Below are 17,806 nucleotides of genomic sequence, written 5' to 3'. Positions count from 1 at the left end.
CCTCCAGGGCTCTGCCTGGGCCGCAGAAAAACCCAAACGAATCTCAGGCCCACGCAGCCACGGCCACCTGCGTGACTGGGCAGTCCGACTTCCCCAAACCGAGAGGCCCCGGAAGTGGGGCCGGGCTCCGGCCGCGCCAGCTCAGGGTCCGCGGGCACACGCTTTCCGGAGCCCGCCACCGGGAGGAGTCCTCCCGGCCTCACGCGCACCACAGCCGCCTCCCTGAGACCCCATCTCGGCGCCCCTCGGCGCTGCTGCCAGAACGGTCGCCGAGCCAGGACGCCGACATCCCCGACCCAGAGAGGCTGGGTCTCGGGGCGGGAAGGCCTCACGCGGGGCACGGCGGGAAGGGCCGCGCGATCAGGGGAAGAGCCCCGCCCGACGCGCAGCGTCGGGCGGGGCGGCCCTCCCCACAGGCGGCCCTAATTGGACGGCCGAGCGCCGCGCGCTGATTGGCCGCGTGGGCGAGGCGGAGGAGAGCCGTGCGCAGCGGCGTGTGTGGGGCCGTGTGCAGACCCGCGTGTGGCGCAGGCGAGGACCCTGAAAATAAACAGCCGCTGCCTCGCGAGCCGCCTTCTCGGCCTGCGTCCGAGTCTCCGCCGCTGCGGGCCCCTCCGACGCCGAAGGTGAGGCCGCGAGCATGTCGGGGGCCGCGGTGCGGGGGCCGCGGACGAAGGGTCGGGAGCAGGGAGGCGGCGATGGCGGCCGCGCTCCGGCCTGCGCCGCTGCTGCGTCAGGCGGGAAACGGGCCGCCACCGCCCGGCCCCGGACTGCGCCCCGCGGCCGGCCGCCCTCCCGCCCTGCCTGCCGCCCGGGACGCGGGGCCGCCGCAATTGGGCCGCCGGGCCCAGGCCGCAGCCTCGCCGCGGACGAGGCCGCGCGTCCTTGGGGCCGAGGCGGGGGCTCCGGGGTCGCGGAACGTAGGGCGGGGGTGGATTTGGCGGGAACGTGCGAGGAGGGGGCCGTGTGTGGGGGAGGGCCCTGGGGCAGCGGGGGGCACGGGGGCTGGGCCTGGCGCGGGCCATGTGCCAGGGGCTGTGTGGGCTTAGGTGGGGCCTTGGAGAAGTCCTCCGTTTAGGGTGGGGGGACACCCCGCCGGAAGGCCCGTGAGTCTTCGGGACTCGCTCTGCCTACTTCCCGATAGCTTCTCGCTTCTTGAATTTTTATCGTCATTGACATGCTAAGTTACTTGTTTTACGGTGCAGTTCGGGAAGGGGCAGATAAGGCCCGCTTTTTTTGAGTCAACACTAATTTAAGTTACGGAGGCTTTTAAAAAACCCCGTTATCAGAAAAAAGCATGAATTTGTCAAACTTCCAAAATCATGGCAGCAGCAGTAACCTTTGCATCATCTCTTGGACAGGTGAAACGAATACAATTTAATCTAAAAACGAGGCGAGAAAATTAATTAGCCAGCCTCCATTTGGATTTTCCAAACGTGAAAGCCTCTTTTAGAATGGCATAATGGCCCACATTTGGGTTTGGGTGTTGATTTTATTATGGGTAAAGCTTGTGCTTGTTGCCACATGTTAACCACATGGCCGCAGCCACAGGGCACTTCCGAAGGAAGTGACTACATCTGGTTTTAGGGGTCTTAGGAAGAGAAAACATTGCTCAGTTTTCATCTGTGACTTAAGATAGTGTGTTTCAGGCATTATTCAGAAGGATCCACAGAAGGGGTAGGGTAAAGAAGCCAAGAGTCGGGATTCGTTTTTATTTTCTTTTCAGGAGGAGTAATTTACGTTCTCATCTTGTACCCCCAAATGACAAGCTTTTAAAAACAGGTTTTTCCCTTTTTCCTATTGTTTGACGCAGTTTTGGGAGAGAAACATAACCAGTTAATTTCTGCATCAGTGAATTAACCTTAATTTAAATTAAGAACTTTGTTATTCGTTTGCGCAAGCCCTGTAAGTTGAGTGTAAGGTTTTGAGGTTCTAAAGAGATGGATGAAAAGAAGTTCCTACCTCTTAGGCTTTTTTTTTTTCCCTCTGCAAAGCAGTTATTTTCAAATGCTTCTTAAAAATTACTGTGATGGAGGCTTAATCAAACACCTACAAAGTGCCTCGTACATAGTTTCATGCTGTTTTTAGTTTGTTGAGCCTGATTCTTGTCTGCAAGGAGCTCTGTGTACTGGAATATAAAAGGAATAATTTATTAGGTTCCCAAGGGCTGAATTAAGGACTTAAAATTTTTCCAAATCGCACCTCTTGGCAACAGTATTTGAAAAAAGCTAACAGTATATATTTATGTACTTATATGTCGCAGATAAACTGGGTACGTTTTTCTCAGCAACCAAAGATCCACATTCCTTTTCATATTGATAAGCTAGGTATTTCATACGTGCAGTCTCTTTAAAATATTTTGAGCCAAATCAGTGGAAAACTTAAGGGGCATTTATTACACTTGTATTTGAACATCTGGAACAGGCCGAATGCGATCTTTTTTAAGGTATTATAAGCGAGTTTTGTAATACAGTTTTGTGATGGGATTCTTTTTACCTTTCTTAAAATCTGATTGAAGTCTGTGGTACCTAAATGGAGGCTTAAGATGGGTACTTAAAGGCAGTAGAACCACAGTTTGACTAATTGGAATGATTGGTCTGTTGTCTAAACGCTTGACCACAAGAGAGATTTTGCTTTTTTTTTTTTCTTCCCCTTGCAGGAGTGAGAGTTTCTTTTCAGAATTGCTGGCTTCTTTCCTCTTCCTAGCCTTCTGACAGTAAGTGGAGAGCAGAAGACTGATGCCAAGGCATCCTGGCCTGCTGTGTGGAGAACACTCTTTCTGTACTGTCTCACTTAATAGAACTCTTATTCTGGCAGTGTGAGATGCTGCTGCAGTAAGGGCATGCTGTTGAGAGATTCACAGCAAAGTGTACACCATTTTCATGCTGTAAAAAACTTCTGGAATAATAAAATAGAGCTTGTGGCTACCAGCATTCACGCTGTGAGTGGATGGGCTCTGTTAATCAGGACAGAGTGCAGTAGGGTGGTCGCCTGGAGTTGCTCCATAATTGCAGATGAGGGTGTTAACTAGTGAAGTCAGGTTGCCAGTCTTTGGTCTGTGGTGACACTCCTAAGTTCTGCCTCAGGAAGAAGGTTAAAATCTAAAGTGGCTTTAAATTCATTCGTGGGTGTGGATTTTTAGAAACGTATCGATTCTAGTTTTATTTTGACTTCTCTAAATTGGTGTGCTTTTCTGATAGCATTTTCATGTACAGTATCACTTGAACCTAACAAAAGCCTCTGCAGAGGACTTGGAGCCAACTGTTGAAATCCTGACTCTAGAACTTTCTGAATCGCTTCTCAGCCTTTTGGCTAAGATCAAGTGTAGAACTTTCTGTAGGGTTAGCCAAAAAGTTCTAGAAATAAGATGTTACGGGAAAACCCGAGCGAACTTTGTGGCCAACCCGTATAGCTTTGGGAAGTCATTTGGTCTCAGATCCTCAGTTTCCTTATTGTAAAATGGGGACAAGAATACATGACTAGCAAGGTTGTAGGGATTACAGATAATGTGTTTATCAATCCTTGACTTATAGTAGGTATTCAGCTACTGATTAAAACCCTTCAGAGCAGGCAGAAATGGGTGTGAGTAGCATTGCTCCCAGGACTGTACTCTGTTCTACAGTATTCTGGCCAGAACGCAGGTAGTGCACAGTATAACTTGCTTCCTTCCATTCTGTCTGCAGTTTATCTTTATTTCAACAGTTGGAAGTGTTTCAGTACCATGTTGGAACTCTGAACCAACTTATTAGGGTGTAAAAATGGGTGAGTGCATTCAAGGGGCAGAAGCTCCACTGTGGTCTCAGTGCAGTTTAGGTCAACGTGGATGAGTCGGGTAACCCTGAGTTTGGGGAAGGTGACTGGAGACACAGCAAATGTGAGTCGATGTGGCTGTGTTAGGAAAACAATCCAACCCGATCCTTATCTACTGCTTTATGTCACGCTCCCCACTCCCGCCTTGCCTGTTGCTACTTATTTTAAATGTATTTATAGAGTCATGGTCTCTTAGTCGTCGAAACGCATTGTTAGTCTTGACCGTGTGCCGTTAAGGTTTAAGTAGTTTACTGGCTTTGTTCTTAGTGTCAAAAATATGGTAGAATTACATTCACGAAGACATTTGTATTACCATTTGCGTTTTGGTACCAATTCCAGGATTTAAGCCTTAAAGCCTAGACGAGTGCAGTACCTGTAAAAGAGGCCTCATAGCTTGGCTTACACGGCCTCACAGTGCGTCTTTGCAAACCGTATCTCGACTGCCTTACTCTTCCTGCTGCCTGGCATGCCTTGTGCTCCTACCACATCTCTACGTGTGATTTATGTCAGTGAAAATTCAATACACAGCAATCGAAATGGAAACAGATCCTGATTCCTGTTGTTGAAAATGTGAAGTCATTAGGAATTCACCCTTTTAATCCATTCCCCTCAGGAAGTAGATTTTATGAGATGAGAAGCTTGAGTATAAGCAGAGTTGGGCCCACTTCAAGCCTGCTGTGTAGGTTGGTTTTGTTTGTTTGTTTTGGCTGTGTCGTGCGGCTTGCAGGATGGATGCCCAGAATCCTAACCACTAGACCACCAGGGAATTCCCTGGACTGAGTGCTCATCTATCTGTCTACAATCCAACTTAACTGGGAGAAGAGTGGAAAGGCAGGAATAACTGTGAGCAGTGTACATATATCCATACGTTTTTTAAAATTGAGCACCTGTTAAGCACAAGGCACCTGGTAGTAATCTCGTTACAGATCAGTTTTATCTTCCTCAAGACAGGAGAGGGGTCAGGTGTCTTGAGGTAACGCAGCAAGTGGTTAAGCTCGGTTAAGTGGTTAGCCCTATAGTCCCCAAGTCTTTTTATACTGTGTGAGGATACATGGGTGTAGATACAGAAATGATTTTTAGCAGCAAAAGGAAGAGAAAAATATGCTCTCCTACTGCCTGGCAACAGTGAAAATACGGTATTTGTTTTTTAAATGCGTATATATGTTTTGTAGCATTCCATAAAATGTTGCTGAGACTCTGGATGGCAAGTTAGGGGTCCTGGCTCAGTTGCTGATTTTAGTGACCAGGAGTAAAAATTTCTCAGTTACATGTGGGGATTTTACTAGACAATCTGAAATACATACTGAATTTAGAGTGATTGTACTCAATCCTTATTGAGTATGTAGTTGAAAATACATCGTTAACTTTTTTTTTTTTTTGGGCGGTGCTACATGGCTTGTGAGATCTTAGTTCGAACCCGGGCCCCGGCAGTGAAAGCGCTGAGTCCTAACCACTGGACCACCAGGGAATTCTCAGCATCACTACTTTAAATTAATGCTGCAGCACCTCTTGTGATAGCAAGAATTCAGGTGTTTTATTGTCAGTACTTTCTGGATTGGATCGGGTCTGTACCAGAAGCACAATTGGTTTCATTCAGCAAATGACTATTGGTGCCCCCCCCCACCGCCAAAAAAAACCAATAACAACAACCCAGCAGTTAAAAATACTGTTATACTGCTACTAAAAGGATAATTGTATGGGGTATTATGATTCAAAGGTGAATTACTCGGCGTCTGCTCTGAAGGAATATGATAAAAAGCAAAATGGTAGTGCAGAGTGCCCTGGGTCTTACTAGGGATTAAGGATAGCTCCAGGCTGGGTGGTGTGGTCAGGCTCTTTTATAGAGTTGGCCCTGGAAGGCTGCAAAAGGTTGTGACAAGCGGGAGAGGTGGGGGCAGGGCAGGACAGTGCTGCACACTCGCAGCCTAGAGCAGTGGGAGTCAGGGAGCCATGATAGATTTGCAGCTTTGTCTTACCGCCTCTAGTTTTCCTAAGGAATAATAGCATGCCATTCTCTAAAGACCTTAGAACTAAGTACATTTGTATGTAAGATGAGTACCAGGATCAGTAGCGTGCCTTAAAAACATAGTGGGAATCAGTTGGGTTAATGTTACTAAAGAGCTCTCTGTCATAAAGGAGTAAATGTAGACCAGCTGATTGAGGTCGGCTTGGCCAAAGGGAGAGAAACAGTTCATGGAAAATCCACACTTAGCTTATCAGTTCTTGAGTAGCTAATTTTTTTAAACTAATATTTGTAGGCTAAAAGTAAACGTAAAATTTTAACTGCTGTCTTTATTCGATACACTGATAAACATCTGATGATTCATTGTAACGTATTTCCTTTGTACTTTACCATTATGAAACAAGAGGTCCTTTTAAAGCAGCAGTCTAAAAGGGAGGTTGCCCGGAGCTATAATTTCTTTATCTTTGACAATGCATATTGAATATTGGGTTGTCATTTTTCTAAAAGATAAGTATCTTATTGAAATAAGAAAATTATAAAATACTCAGAACTTGTCAAATTGCCTGGATTACCTTGTGAAAGGAAGTGATCGTTTGTGCAAAGAACTCCTTGGGACCAAGAGTGAATGTGCTCAAATTGGTCCCGAGTAAACAGAAGATGCAAAATGAAAATGGGGTTGAGGGGAGGACGACATACCGTAAGCTGCCTTTTTCTGTGATCATTTTATGTGCCATTCGTTTTTTAGTCATGAGTATTCTCTCTGGTGGAAACCAGCCCTCCACATGACTTAGAATGCCAGCACCCGTATAAGAAGGCAAATGTAATTTCGCAAGAATACGTTTTTAATCTTCGCTGACTGGTTTCATCTGACTAGAAATGTGCATTATGCATTCAGGCACTTTCCCCTACCCCCTTTTGATAATAAGTTTATATGGCAAGTGGCAAGGGCTGGTAGAAAGACTCCTCTGAAGATTTATCCTGGCTCTGATTGCAGAGTTGGGATAGGTAATGAGTTCTTTTCAATATTTGATGATGGAGACTTGCAACTTGAGCATAATTTTTAGTCACTAGATTTCTCTACAACGTGTTTTTAAAACTTTGTTTACCATTGTTTGACACTGGAATTAAGGGTAAAAATGTTGAGCTATGCAAGTGTGGAAATGTAAAGGTTACGTTGTTTTTAACTAGTTTGTTTTTTAAAGGCGACTTTACTGGGACTTTGTCCTGCAACGTTCCATTCTGTTCCATTCCATTCCATTCCATTCTATTCTAGGAATAGCCCGTGCTTATTTTTAGGTTGTTACATAAGAAGTGTAAAATGCATTTGCTTTAGTTGGAGTTTTGCTTTTATTTTGAAACAATAACCAATAAAGGGGTCTGCTATGAAATTCCAAGTAACCTTGTTTTAAATGTAAAATTACAGAAAAATTTGGAAATGGGAGAATAGAAGAGGGAAAAAGTGGTCCCAGTGCTACTGGCATTTTACTTTGGTGTTCCTCTTTGTCTTTTTTCTAATATTTTTAGCATACCCTGCCATCTAGAGACAAAAGTGCCTGCATTTCTTCTAGCGCGTCTGCTCTAAATACTGAATCAGCGCGTAGTGCTGCAGTTTCATTAGGGCACCGTGTTAGGTGTTAAGGGCGCAGAGGAGAGCGTTTCTTCATCCACTCCCAGAATCCATACTACAGCCCCACTGGGTTATTCCAATTTTATAACCAGTAAATGACTTCCAGTTGCCCACAATAAAGTTTACTGGCTTGTAACCATGAAAATGTCCATTAAGTTGGACCTGGAATGAGGTATTACTAATTATTTCTAATAATGGATATTCATGGATACTAACCCTGTAAGTCCCGCCATCTCATTAATAATTGGATTAACATGTATGCATAATCTGAATGATTGTAAAGATCACAAGTTTTATGAAAATACATGTTTTCAATGTGTTTTTCACTTTTAACATATTTCATAATAGATATATAATGCCTACATATATAGTTATGTGATTGTTTTTCTAACCAATATATTGGTTAGAAAAAATATATTTTTTTTCTCCAGAATAATTATCCAGAAATACACTAAACGGGGAATAAAAGCTAAAAGTAATTTCAAGTGGTTTAATGTTGTCACTTTTAATGTTTTGAAGATCTGGCTGCAGCCATGAGCAGTAATGAATGCTTCAAGTGTGGACGATCTGGCCACTGGGCCCGGGAATGCCCCACTGGTGGGGGCCGTGGTCGTGGAATGAGAAGCCGTGGCAGAGGTGGTTTTACCTCGGATAGAGGTATTTTTGTCGAATAAAAAATTTTGAAGTACTTCAGTATTCGTAAGCATCAAGACTGGTCTAAATAGCCAAATTCTTTTTGTTTCTGCCCAAAATAGGTTTCCAGTTTGTTTCCTCATCGCTTCCAGACATCTGTTACCGCTGTGGTGAGTCTGGTCACCTTGCCAAGGATTGTGATCTGCAGGAGGATGGTAAGCATTTAACACTTCCTCTCCGTGCAAGCACGCTCTACTGCGTTGGAAGACATTTTCCACCTCTGAGGGTGTGTGCTGTGTGGTTTGACATGTAGCGGCGTCTGTAAGGTTTTATAGTCTTGGTCTGCTTCTTTTCCTTATTGTTGAAGCCTGCTATAACTGCGGCCGGGGAGGTCACATTGCCAAGGACTGCAAGGAGCCCAAGCGGGAGCGAGAGCAGTGCTGCTACAACTGCGGCAAACCCGGCCACCTGGCCCGCGACTGTGACCACGCAGACGAGCAGAAGTGCTATTCTTGCGGAGAGTTCGGACACATTCAGAAAGACTGCACCAAAGTGAAGTGCTATAGGTGAGTTGCTGGCATGCTGCTGGCGGAGAGCTCATTGCAGGGGCTCCTGGAGAGTGAGTTGGCTGTAAATGGGAGGGCCGTGGCGGTAGTACCTTCCCTGAGGTGGCTGCGACCGTAGGAGAGGTTTCCGGCCTGCGTAGCCCAACTGTCTGCCTTGGGCAGTGTCCTACCGTGATGCCTGGTGGGTTATAGCAGCTGGGCGGCACGCGGCACAACTTTGGAATTTTTAATGGTCTCAAAATAAGAATGTTGGGACTTCCCTGACGGTCCAGTGGTCAGGACTCCGTGCGTGCCTCCACTTCAGAGGGCATGGGTCTGGTCCCTGGTCAGGGAACTAAGATTCCGCCTACTGTGCAGGGTGGGGGCCCCCCCCCACCAAAAAAAAATTTTCTGTTATAATAATTTGGGGTTTTCAGACACTTTGTAGAAAACCGTGTAATTCATACACACAAATCTTCTGTCATGAAACCAGAAGACTCTGCCTGTCTGTGACATATAATAATACGTACACGTGAAAGTGTAAAATTTTATATAAGTTTTGATATGTATATAACTGTGAAATCTTAGGGGTTAATTTGTGTGAAAGTATAACATTGGCCAGTGATTTGGTTGTGGTGTCGGTTGGACTCTTACGGCAAAGGTTTTGGTTTTATGCCTTAGGCTGCACAATTGGGTAGCTTCGCTATCAAATTCCTCCTTTTTGGTCTTAGTTTAGGGGATAATAAGACTTACTGTCCTGAAAACAAAACTGTACTGGTTTATTGTTGCTTTTTGTTCTGCAGTAACTATTGCTTTAGTCCAGTTGGGCATTTTCTGAGCGCTATTATGAAGTTGTTCTACTTTCCTTTCTTTAGGTGTGGCGAGACTGGTCATGTAGCCATCAACTGCAGCAAGACGAGTGAAGTCAACTGTTACCGCTGTGGCGAGTCAGGGCACCTTGCACGGGAGTGCACGATCGAGGCCACGGCTTAATTACTGTCCTCTGTCGCCCCTCCTTTTCTGATTGAATCCTCTTCACTGGCCAAAGGTTGGCAGATAGAGGCTACTCCCAGGCCAGTGAGCTTTACTTGCCGTGTAAAAGGAGGAAAGGGGTGGAAAAAAACCGACTTCCTGCATTTAACTACAAAAAAAAGTTTATGTTTAGTTTGGTAGAGGTGTTACGTATAATGCTTTGTTAAAGAACCCCCTTTCCGCGCCACTGGTGAATAGGGATTGATGAATGGGAAGAGTTGAGTCAGACCAGTAAGCCCATTCTGGGTTTCTCGAATATGTTCCCATGTAGGAGGTAAAAACCAATCCTGGAAGCGTCCTTGAGCTCTTCCATAAATAACTTTAATTTTAGCATAATGACTGCCTTGGATTGTCTGACCTCAGTAGCTGTTAAATAACATCAAGTAACATCTGTATCAGGCCCTACATAGGACATACAGTTGACTGGGAGTAAACAAAATAAAAACCAAACATGCGTGTTAACGGCTGTGCGAGAAAACTTGGGATAAAAGCCTGAACAGGAACAACTTCCCCGCAGCGTTGATGCTGGGTAAACAGATGGCGATGGCAAAGGTGTAGAACACATTTTTTCAAAGACTAAATCTAAAACCCAGAGTAAACATCTATGCTCAGAGCTAGCATAATTTGGAGCTATTCAGGAATTGCAGAGAAGTGCATTTTCACAGAAATGAAGATGTTATTTTTGTATACTGTATCACTTAGACAACTGTGTTTCACTTGTTGTAATCAGTTCTTAAAGGTCAGATGGTAAAAAGCGACTGAAGTCCTAGAAACTAGAAGTGTAACTTTAAACTATCCAATAAAGCTGGAGGAGGAAGGGGAGTTTGGCTCAAGTTCTTTCTGCTTGTTTCAGATGTTCATTAATGTATATAGTGCAAAATGCCATATTAAACAGGGGAATGTGGAGGACTGAAAGCTCACAGTTTGGACTTTTCTTTTTGTACTAAGTTATGTCTTCAGTAATGAAAAATAGCTGTTACATGGAAGCACAGGCTTCAGATACTTTGGGGTCAGTTGTTTTGCAGGGATATAGAAAATTTAATTCGTTCTAATCCATTCATTATAATGATGGCCTTTAGCTCTGTGTTCATTCTGAACAGTTCTAATACCATTGCTGTTTTAGCATTTCATATTCTTCCTGGGCTTTAGGGGGATCTGAAATGCTGGATTCCTTCTTTTTTTCCTAGGGTCTGAGCTAGAGTTGAGATGGACCTTTGAAGTTACCTGGTTTAATAAACTCACTTTATAGGTGAGTTACTAGAAGCTTAACTTGCTTGAAGGGTGCCTAGAGCCGGGAACTTGAAGTAAGCTTCCTACCCTATGCCCTCTGTACTTTTTTGTGGTCCCCCCCACCCCACCCCAAACTACATACAGTTAGTGGCACATGCTTCCCCAGGTTAGTTCATTTGTTCCTCCTTCACACCGCCATGTGATTTCACCTTGGATGTATCGTGCATTTTTCACCCTCCATGTAAAGTCTGGTCAGTTTGTGTTGGTGTATCACTGCAGTGTTAAGATTTGGTGTTTCAGCTGTGCTGTGCTAATTCCAGCTTGGTCAAATTAATAGTCCAGAGTAGGCAAGAAAATGAAATCACGACATGGGTTCATTTCCTTTTGAGTACAAGCTTACTTTCTGTTAGAATTTTTTTTAGTTTCTAGCACAAGCATGAGACAGCGTAAGGGAAGCCCTGTTTTCAAAGACATCACTGTTACATGTAATTAAATTCAGGGTTGGGGGCCAGTGCACATGAGGTTATTTTCCCCCAATGTTTCCAACCTCAAGTGGGAAACATAAAACAGCAAACGAGATATTTAAAACTGCTTTGTTGCAACGTAGCACGCTGCGTTTGTAGTACCTAGCAGTTGCCTTTTGTTCGAGACCCTTTGATGCACATAATTAAGGACCTATTTGAAACAGACCACGAAGTGTGCTTTCATAAGGTAACATTTCTTTGCATTGACCTTGATGACTGAACAAGTCCAGTGAGAACATGTGTTTTACAGGGATATTGAGCTAATTGCTAGGAGCCAATGAGCACTTTGTGTAGGCTTTTAATGCTTTGCTGTCAGACTTGGTTTTAAGGCTACTTTGTGTTTTTTTTTAATGCTTCTTTAGATATCTTTTTAACTCTATTTTTTGGCTGCATTGGGTCTTGGTTGCTGCGTGTGGGCTTCTCTCTAGTTCTGGCGAGAGCGGGGTCTGCTCTTCGTTACGGTGCGTGTGGTTCTCATTGCGGTGGCTTCTCTTGTTGAGCACGGGTTCTAGGCCTGTGGGCTTCAGTAGTTGCAGCAGACAGGTTCAGTCATTGGGGCACACAGGCCCTAGAGTGCACAGGCTTCAGTAGTTGTGGCGAGCGGGCTTAGTTGCTCCGCGGCATGTGGGATCTTCCCGGACCAGGGCTCGAACCCCTGTCCCCTGCATTGGCAGGCAGATTCTTAACCACTGCGCCACCAGGGAAGTCCTTAAGGCTACTTTTTAAAAACAGTTTTCAGATAGTAACATTGCCTTGATACATGAATGGTTTTGTCAAAAGTGAGGCTTGTTTGGAGGTAGCATCTTTCACCTGTTAGCGTTTGCCTCCGTTTTGCGTGCTTGTAGAATAGCTATTTCTCCTCAACTTCTTGAAGCTTCTTGATCAGGGACTTCAGTGAGTGGACCAGGAGGAGCTCTTGCCTACAAGCCTGTTTTGAAGGGTTTTGTAAGTGGTATTTAGAATAACCAGTACAGTGAACACTTACGTGTCCCCACCCCTAGATATAACAGTGAACAGTTGTCCAGAGGTGTTTGTGAGTAAGTTGTAGGTGTGACTGTTTTGGCATGCATCTTGTGGGAACTAGGATGTCCTCTCTCAGCATCACGATACCACTGTCATGCTTAAGAAATTTGACATTATTTCCCTAGTACCATCTGATCCCTAATACAACTGTTGAGATAGCCCCAGTTGTATCAAAAAAGCCTTGCATAGCCAGTTTTCCCAAACCAGGATCCAGTCAGGGTTTGTAAGTTAGTTGCATTTGGTTGGTACGTTTCCTCAGTCTTTCCTAACTTTTCCCGCCTCATAAGCTTGATTTTTTTTTTTTTTTTTGAAACCGGCACGATTTTCTTGAGTGCCCTATGTTTACTGATTGATTTTCCTTGGTGTCATTTCACTGGTTTATATCCCCTTTATTTCCTGGTGATTAGGGTCAGCTTGAACTTGTGTTGGCGAGAGTGTCTTCCAAGTGTGTAATGTTGTGTTACATCAGTTTTACTCTTGATACAGAACGGTCATTTAAGGCAGCCTCTTTCTTTCTTTGTAGCGGTGTGCGTTTCTCCCAAACAGTCCGGAATGTCTCGGTCTTCATCACCCGTGCACTGAGGCTTTTAGCATTTATTGCCCCCGTGCAGATGTTGACTTGAGTTCGTAAACTTGTTGCGCAGTTGGGAGAAATGGAGAATGTTGCTCCCTGGTCCGGCAAAGCCAGGTGGTACCGAGTGATACAGTGCCCTTCGTGGTTTTGAGGTTCCCGGTAAATACTGAGTATTACCCATTAAGGAAAAGTTGATTTTCTTAATAGAAATAGTCAAATTTCTGTTGAAGTTGTAGGGAAAAGAGTGCCTTGAAGGATTTTGTCTGGGAAGATTGTGGCTGTTGAGCTTCAGTTATTTTGATTATTTTATATGTTAAATTATTCATGGAATAGTCTGTCCTTAGCATGTAGCAGTTCCAGGGTCAGGAGGTCAGGTTCCTGGCTTCTAAATCATGGCAGTGAGACATTGTCCCCCAGGAGAATCAAGTCCACCTAGCTGCAGGTGGCTAGCTCATTTAATTCTCTATTCCATCTAATTTAGATACACACAGCAAAGAAAGCCACACTGTTAATAGTTTTTAGCTGTGACGAACCACAGAGCCTGCATCTTACTGCTTATCTAGCAAAACAAATTTTAGAAATGCTAATTTTACTGGTCGGTGCATTCTTGCTTTGACACTTTAAGGGCTTCCCTGGTGGCGCAGTGGTTGAGAGTCCGCCTGCCGATGCAGGGGACACGGGTTCGTGCCCCGGTCCGGGAAGATCCCACATGCCGCGGAGCGGCTGGGCCCGTGAGCCATGGCCGCTGAGCCTGCGCGTCCGGAGCCTGTGCTCCGCAACGGAAGAGGCCACAACAGTGAGAGGCCCGCATACCGCAAAAAAAAAAAAAAAAAAAAGCAACTGAGAAGATTCTTCCCTTTCCCTGCCGTAGATAAGTCAGGAATTCCAGTCCTCCCCGCAAAACCTGTATGCTGTGTTGCAGTGAAAGGCCACAGTGATGGAATGAAGTTAGTGACTTGGTAACATCCGAGGCCCCTGTGCATAGTGTTTTGTGTTTTCAGGAGTCCAGTGCAGAACAAAAAACTGCACGTTTACCTTTGATTAGTAGCACAGGGCTTTGGGGTGGTTTACTCTTCCAGAAAACATTCAGAACATGCTGTCTGTTACAAGTACATTTGTAACCTTGTCTACTCTAAGTGTTGGAAGCAAAATCTTGAGAATTTGGGGCTGCCAAAGAAGTTTTCAGCACATATTTGTCTTTTATCATCTGTCTCTTATTCCCTGTTTTGGGATGTGTTTGCCTTAATATGAATTAGTACTGGTTGCAACCGTGTTAAGTTAAACTTCATAATTTTAAAAAAATTTTGTTTATCTTTCTATTTATTTATGGTTGCGTTGGGTCGTCTTTGCTGCACGCGGGCTTTCTCTAGCTGTGGTGAGCGGGGGCTACTCTTCGTTGCAGTGTGCGGGCTTCTCATTGCAGTGGCTTCTCTTGTTGTGGAGCACGGGCTCTACGCGCACGGGCTTCAGTAGTTGTGGCTCGCGGGCTCTAGAGCACAGGCTCAGTAGTTGTAGCTCACAGGCTTAGTTGCTCCGCGGCATGTGGGATCTTCGGAGACCAGGGCTTGAACCCGTGTCTCCTTCATTAGCAGGAGAATTCTTAATCACTGCACCACCAGGGAAGTCCCTTAATTCCATAATTTTAAAACTGGAAGAAAAAGTGTGAGTTCTCCAAAAGATTCTGACTACATTGTTTTTGTACTGGACTCTGATATGTAATAAGCATTAGGCATTCCATTTGCTGTATGTGACCTGAAGTATTAAGGGCTACATCTCTGACCTTTAAGTGCGTGCCATGCAGAGCATGTAACTGCTAAAGCCGTTTAAAAGCGTCAGTCCTAACAGCAGTTTTATGGAGTAGGTGTTAAGGGGCTTCTTTACTAGAATTATGAGATGTTGGCATTTGGCTTGAATTTCTCAGAGTGGGTCCTGAGCAGTATTTTATAAGCTTCCCGGTGATTCTAGGGTGCCGCTGGATTGACAGCTACCGGGATAAGGAAGCAACGTCATGGCCTCAGTGTCATGGTTGGAATTTGAGAACAGCTCAGTCCAGAGCTGATGCTGTAAATTACAGTGGTTTATGTACACGTAATTATCCTTTCTGCTTGCCATAGAACTGAAAGAGCATTCATTAAACATAACTGCTTCCCATCTATCCATTTCCACCTCCACCACAAACCTTGGCAAGGAATTTAACTACTTGTAATCTCTTAGTAAAGGTTTTGGTAGCAAGTTGTGGTGTCAAACCTGTCTCCTGAGCTAGCTGATACGTATGTGATGGCAAGGATGGTCATAGCAGTGTCTTCAAAATCATAAACGTCTTTTTCACACTTCCATTTCTACTCTTACGCTTGAAAAACTTCCTAAGTGGGACTGAGGCGACCACAGGCACCTGCACTGAGCAGTGTGCGTGCGCTGCCGTCCGTCCGGGCTCCCCGTTTTCATCATTGGGTTTTTCATGGAAGACACTTCGCAACATGAAGTGAACCATGGCCTGGAACCTGACTACTCTTGTCCTCCCCAGAGGACACGACTACGTCACCAAGCTTGGGCAAAGATAATTTGGTGGCAGAGGTAATGAATTCAGTGACTTCTCAGTAGGACTTCCCCCAGTTCACTGAGATGGACTTCTTTCATAAGCATGGCTACCTGCGCTTGTAGTCGTCCTCCCTCGAGCCTTTTCCTTCCCACGGTAGCCATCCACTTCCATCAGGTTCAGTTTACATGTTACTAGTTGCAGTTAGCTTGCCCTCTTGTGCCCCCTGTCGTGGTAGTCATTGGAGCGAGGTTATTGCATTCAGGGCCTCCACTTAAGGTGGATGCATGTGGGGAGGAGTGGGGAGCAGTTCCCCAAAAGGAGAAGGGGGAACTCGTGTCATTCAACCTACATTTATACTTCCTGGTCAGGCCACAGAGATTCATGCATTAGGCACGTTTTCTCAGTACTTGATGCTTAGGTGATGTTCCTACCATTTATGAGGCTGCCTTATTTGATCATGGAGCTTTGGGGAGCCTTCGAACCAAGAACTGATTAGACCTGGATGAATGTTTCAAGGTCAGGAGAAGATTTCTGGCTGATATAGAGGTATGGGCATTTCTTTCATTGCCTCCAGGTGGTATTTTTAATTTGGGAAAGTGAAACTGTGCAAATGATATGGTCTGTTTACCATAGATGAGGTGACACTCGTCTCCAAGCTGAGACCATTTGCTTATCCACTAATGTTTTGGGTGAAATATTCTACAACGTGAACCTGAGCAGATAAGACAGAGGTCAGAGTTTTCAGTCACAGACCCCAGGAGTTATGTGTGACTTCTAAAAACCGGGGCTAAGTAATCTCTCACCTCCCCCAAGGGTTATTGGTGCCTCTGTACCCAGGCCTCCAAAACCCTTCTGGTTTTAGCAGCAGGGCCTTGCTCGTGTTTGAAGCTACATAGCATCGTGCAGGCAGCATGGGCTGTGGTGTTGGACCTCATTGAAATCTTGGCTCTAGGTCAGTTGTTCGCTCGTATTTGAAACTGAGCCAGTAGCTCTAAGCTCATCTGTAAAGTGGAAAAAAAACCTATACTGAAGAATCACTATGATGGATGACCTGAGACGTTGTTGGTAGAGGGCCTAGCACTTGGTAGAATAATCAGTGGTACCTATTGTTTGTTTTCAAACTCTTCCTGCTGTGTCACCAGATTACATGCCACTTGAGAGGAATACCTCTCAGTGTTGGGCAAGTCTGAAATGGGACTGGATGAGCCAGCTCTGGGACACCTAGTGTCCAGTCGCTAACTCTGGAGGCTGGAAGACAAAAGCTGATGTGGGTGAAGCTGGTGAGCTGGGAAGTGGAGGAGGTGGTGCTGCAGGGAACTGGAGAAGAGCCCTGTCCCACCAGGGATGACAGCAGCTCCCTGGCTCTGCTCTGCCGCGGAGACACTCCAGGGCTGGGGTGCGCAGGGGGAGCCGTCTACTGTTCTAAAGCGTGTTTAATGCATTCTTGGCTAAACCTGAGCCACATTTTGAAAATCAGTTTTTCTTGGGCATTTAGATCTTGATTCCCAGTTAGTTCACAATTTAAACTTTGGTTAGAAGCGCGATTTGGCTTTGACAATTTGCAACAAACACTACAAATATAATGGATTAAAGTTTTGTTAATAACTAAAATTTTTCTTATAACTTTGGGATGCTCCAGTCATACCCCTTCCTAAGGATTTTACCATACTCCATTTTTATTCTTTTCTTGGATGTTAATACTCCTGTGAGACCCAAAAGAATGCCATCTCATCATGAGCATGGGAGTTTCTGGTACTTCTGGCTGGTTAACTCTAGTGTGGGGCACAGAAGCGCAAAGTCGATTAAAACCTGAGATTCTAGAAGTGAGGTTGAATCCTCTTTCAGAACAGTTCCTCTTAATACATTAGTACATGATGAGTCTCTTTTAATTACTATCTTTCAGACATTTTAAATGTTGGAACCCTTTTTTCAAGAAACGAAGGGTTCTTAAAATATGTTTTTATAGTAGGCCACAGGTGTTGAGCATGCTTTTTGTTCTTTGTATAGTTTATGAATTTTCTGGATTGTTTGATACGTTTCTATTCACAGGCAAAATAGGTACACACCTGTATAATCAGAAGTATCCATAACTTTTTTGGTAAACGTTTGCCTTTTCTTACCAAAATTACAAAGTGATGGCCTTTTATGAATTATTTTTTATTATTTTTTTCTCATATTGTCACATCCTTATTTTCCCCTAAGAACAGAATGTTCCAACATCTATTCTGATTACAAGGAATCGACCACTGTATTACTTTCCCATCTACAAAGTCTTTTGCCATATAAGGTAACGTTCACAGGGTTTG

At 44.7% G+C, this 17,806-nt stretch overlaps 1 protein-coding gene across 4 annotated transcripts; it reads left to right on the top strand.

The window, feature by feature from the left end:
• The first annotated feature begins 463 nt into the window (after positions 1 to 463).
• Positions 464 to 10,443, top strand: CNBP (CCHC-type zinc finger nucleic acid binding protein). 4 transcript variants are annotated; one of them, XM_022562591.3, is made up of 5 exons: positions 464 to 626; positions 7,920 to 8,036; positions 8,156 to 8,248; positions 8,398 to 8,599; positions 9,454 to 10,443. In XM_022562591.3, the coding sequence occupies exons 2-5, from the start codon at positions 7,934 to 7,936 to the stop codon at positions 9,569 to 9,571; spliced, it is 516 nt and encodes a 171-aa protein (XP_022418299.1). In that variant the 5' UTR covers positions 464 to 626; positions 7,920 to 7,933; the 3' UTR covers positions 9,572 to 10,443. The 4 variants fall into 4 exon arrangements, with proteins under 4 accessions (XP_022418299.1, XP_022418300.1, XP_022418296.1 ...); XM_022562592.3 differs by having other exon boundaries at positions 467 to 626; positions 8,401 to 8,599; XM_022562588.3 differs by having other exon boundaries at positions 468 to 626; positions 7,920 to 8,057.
• Positions 10,444 to 17,806: the final 7,363 nt, after the last annotated feature.

The sequence above is a fragment of the Delphinapterus leucas genome, chromosome 10 (genome assembly GCF_059928025.1).
Source record: "Delphinapterus leucas isolate spDelLeu-1000000601 "Yukka" chromosome 10, BTC_Dleu_Yukka2, whole genome shotgun sequence".
NCBI classification, from domain to species: Eukaryota; Metazoa; Chordata; class Mammalia; order Artiodactyla; family Monodontidae; genus Delphinapterus; species Delphinapterus leucas.
This window is presented reverse-complemented; position numbering and strand designations above follow the sequence as displayed.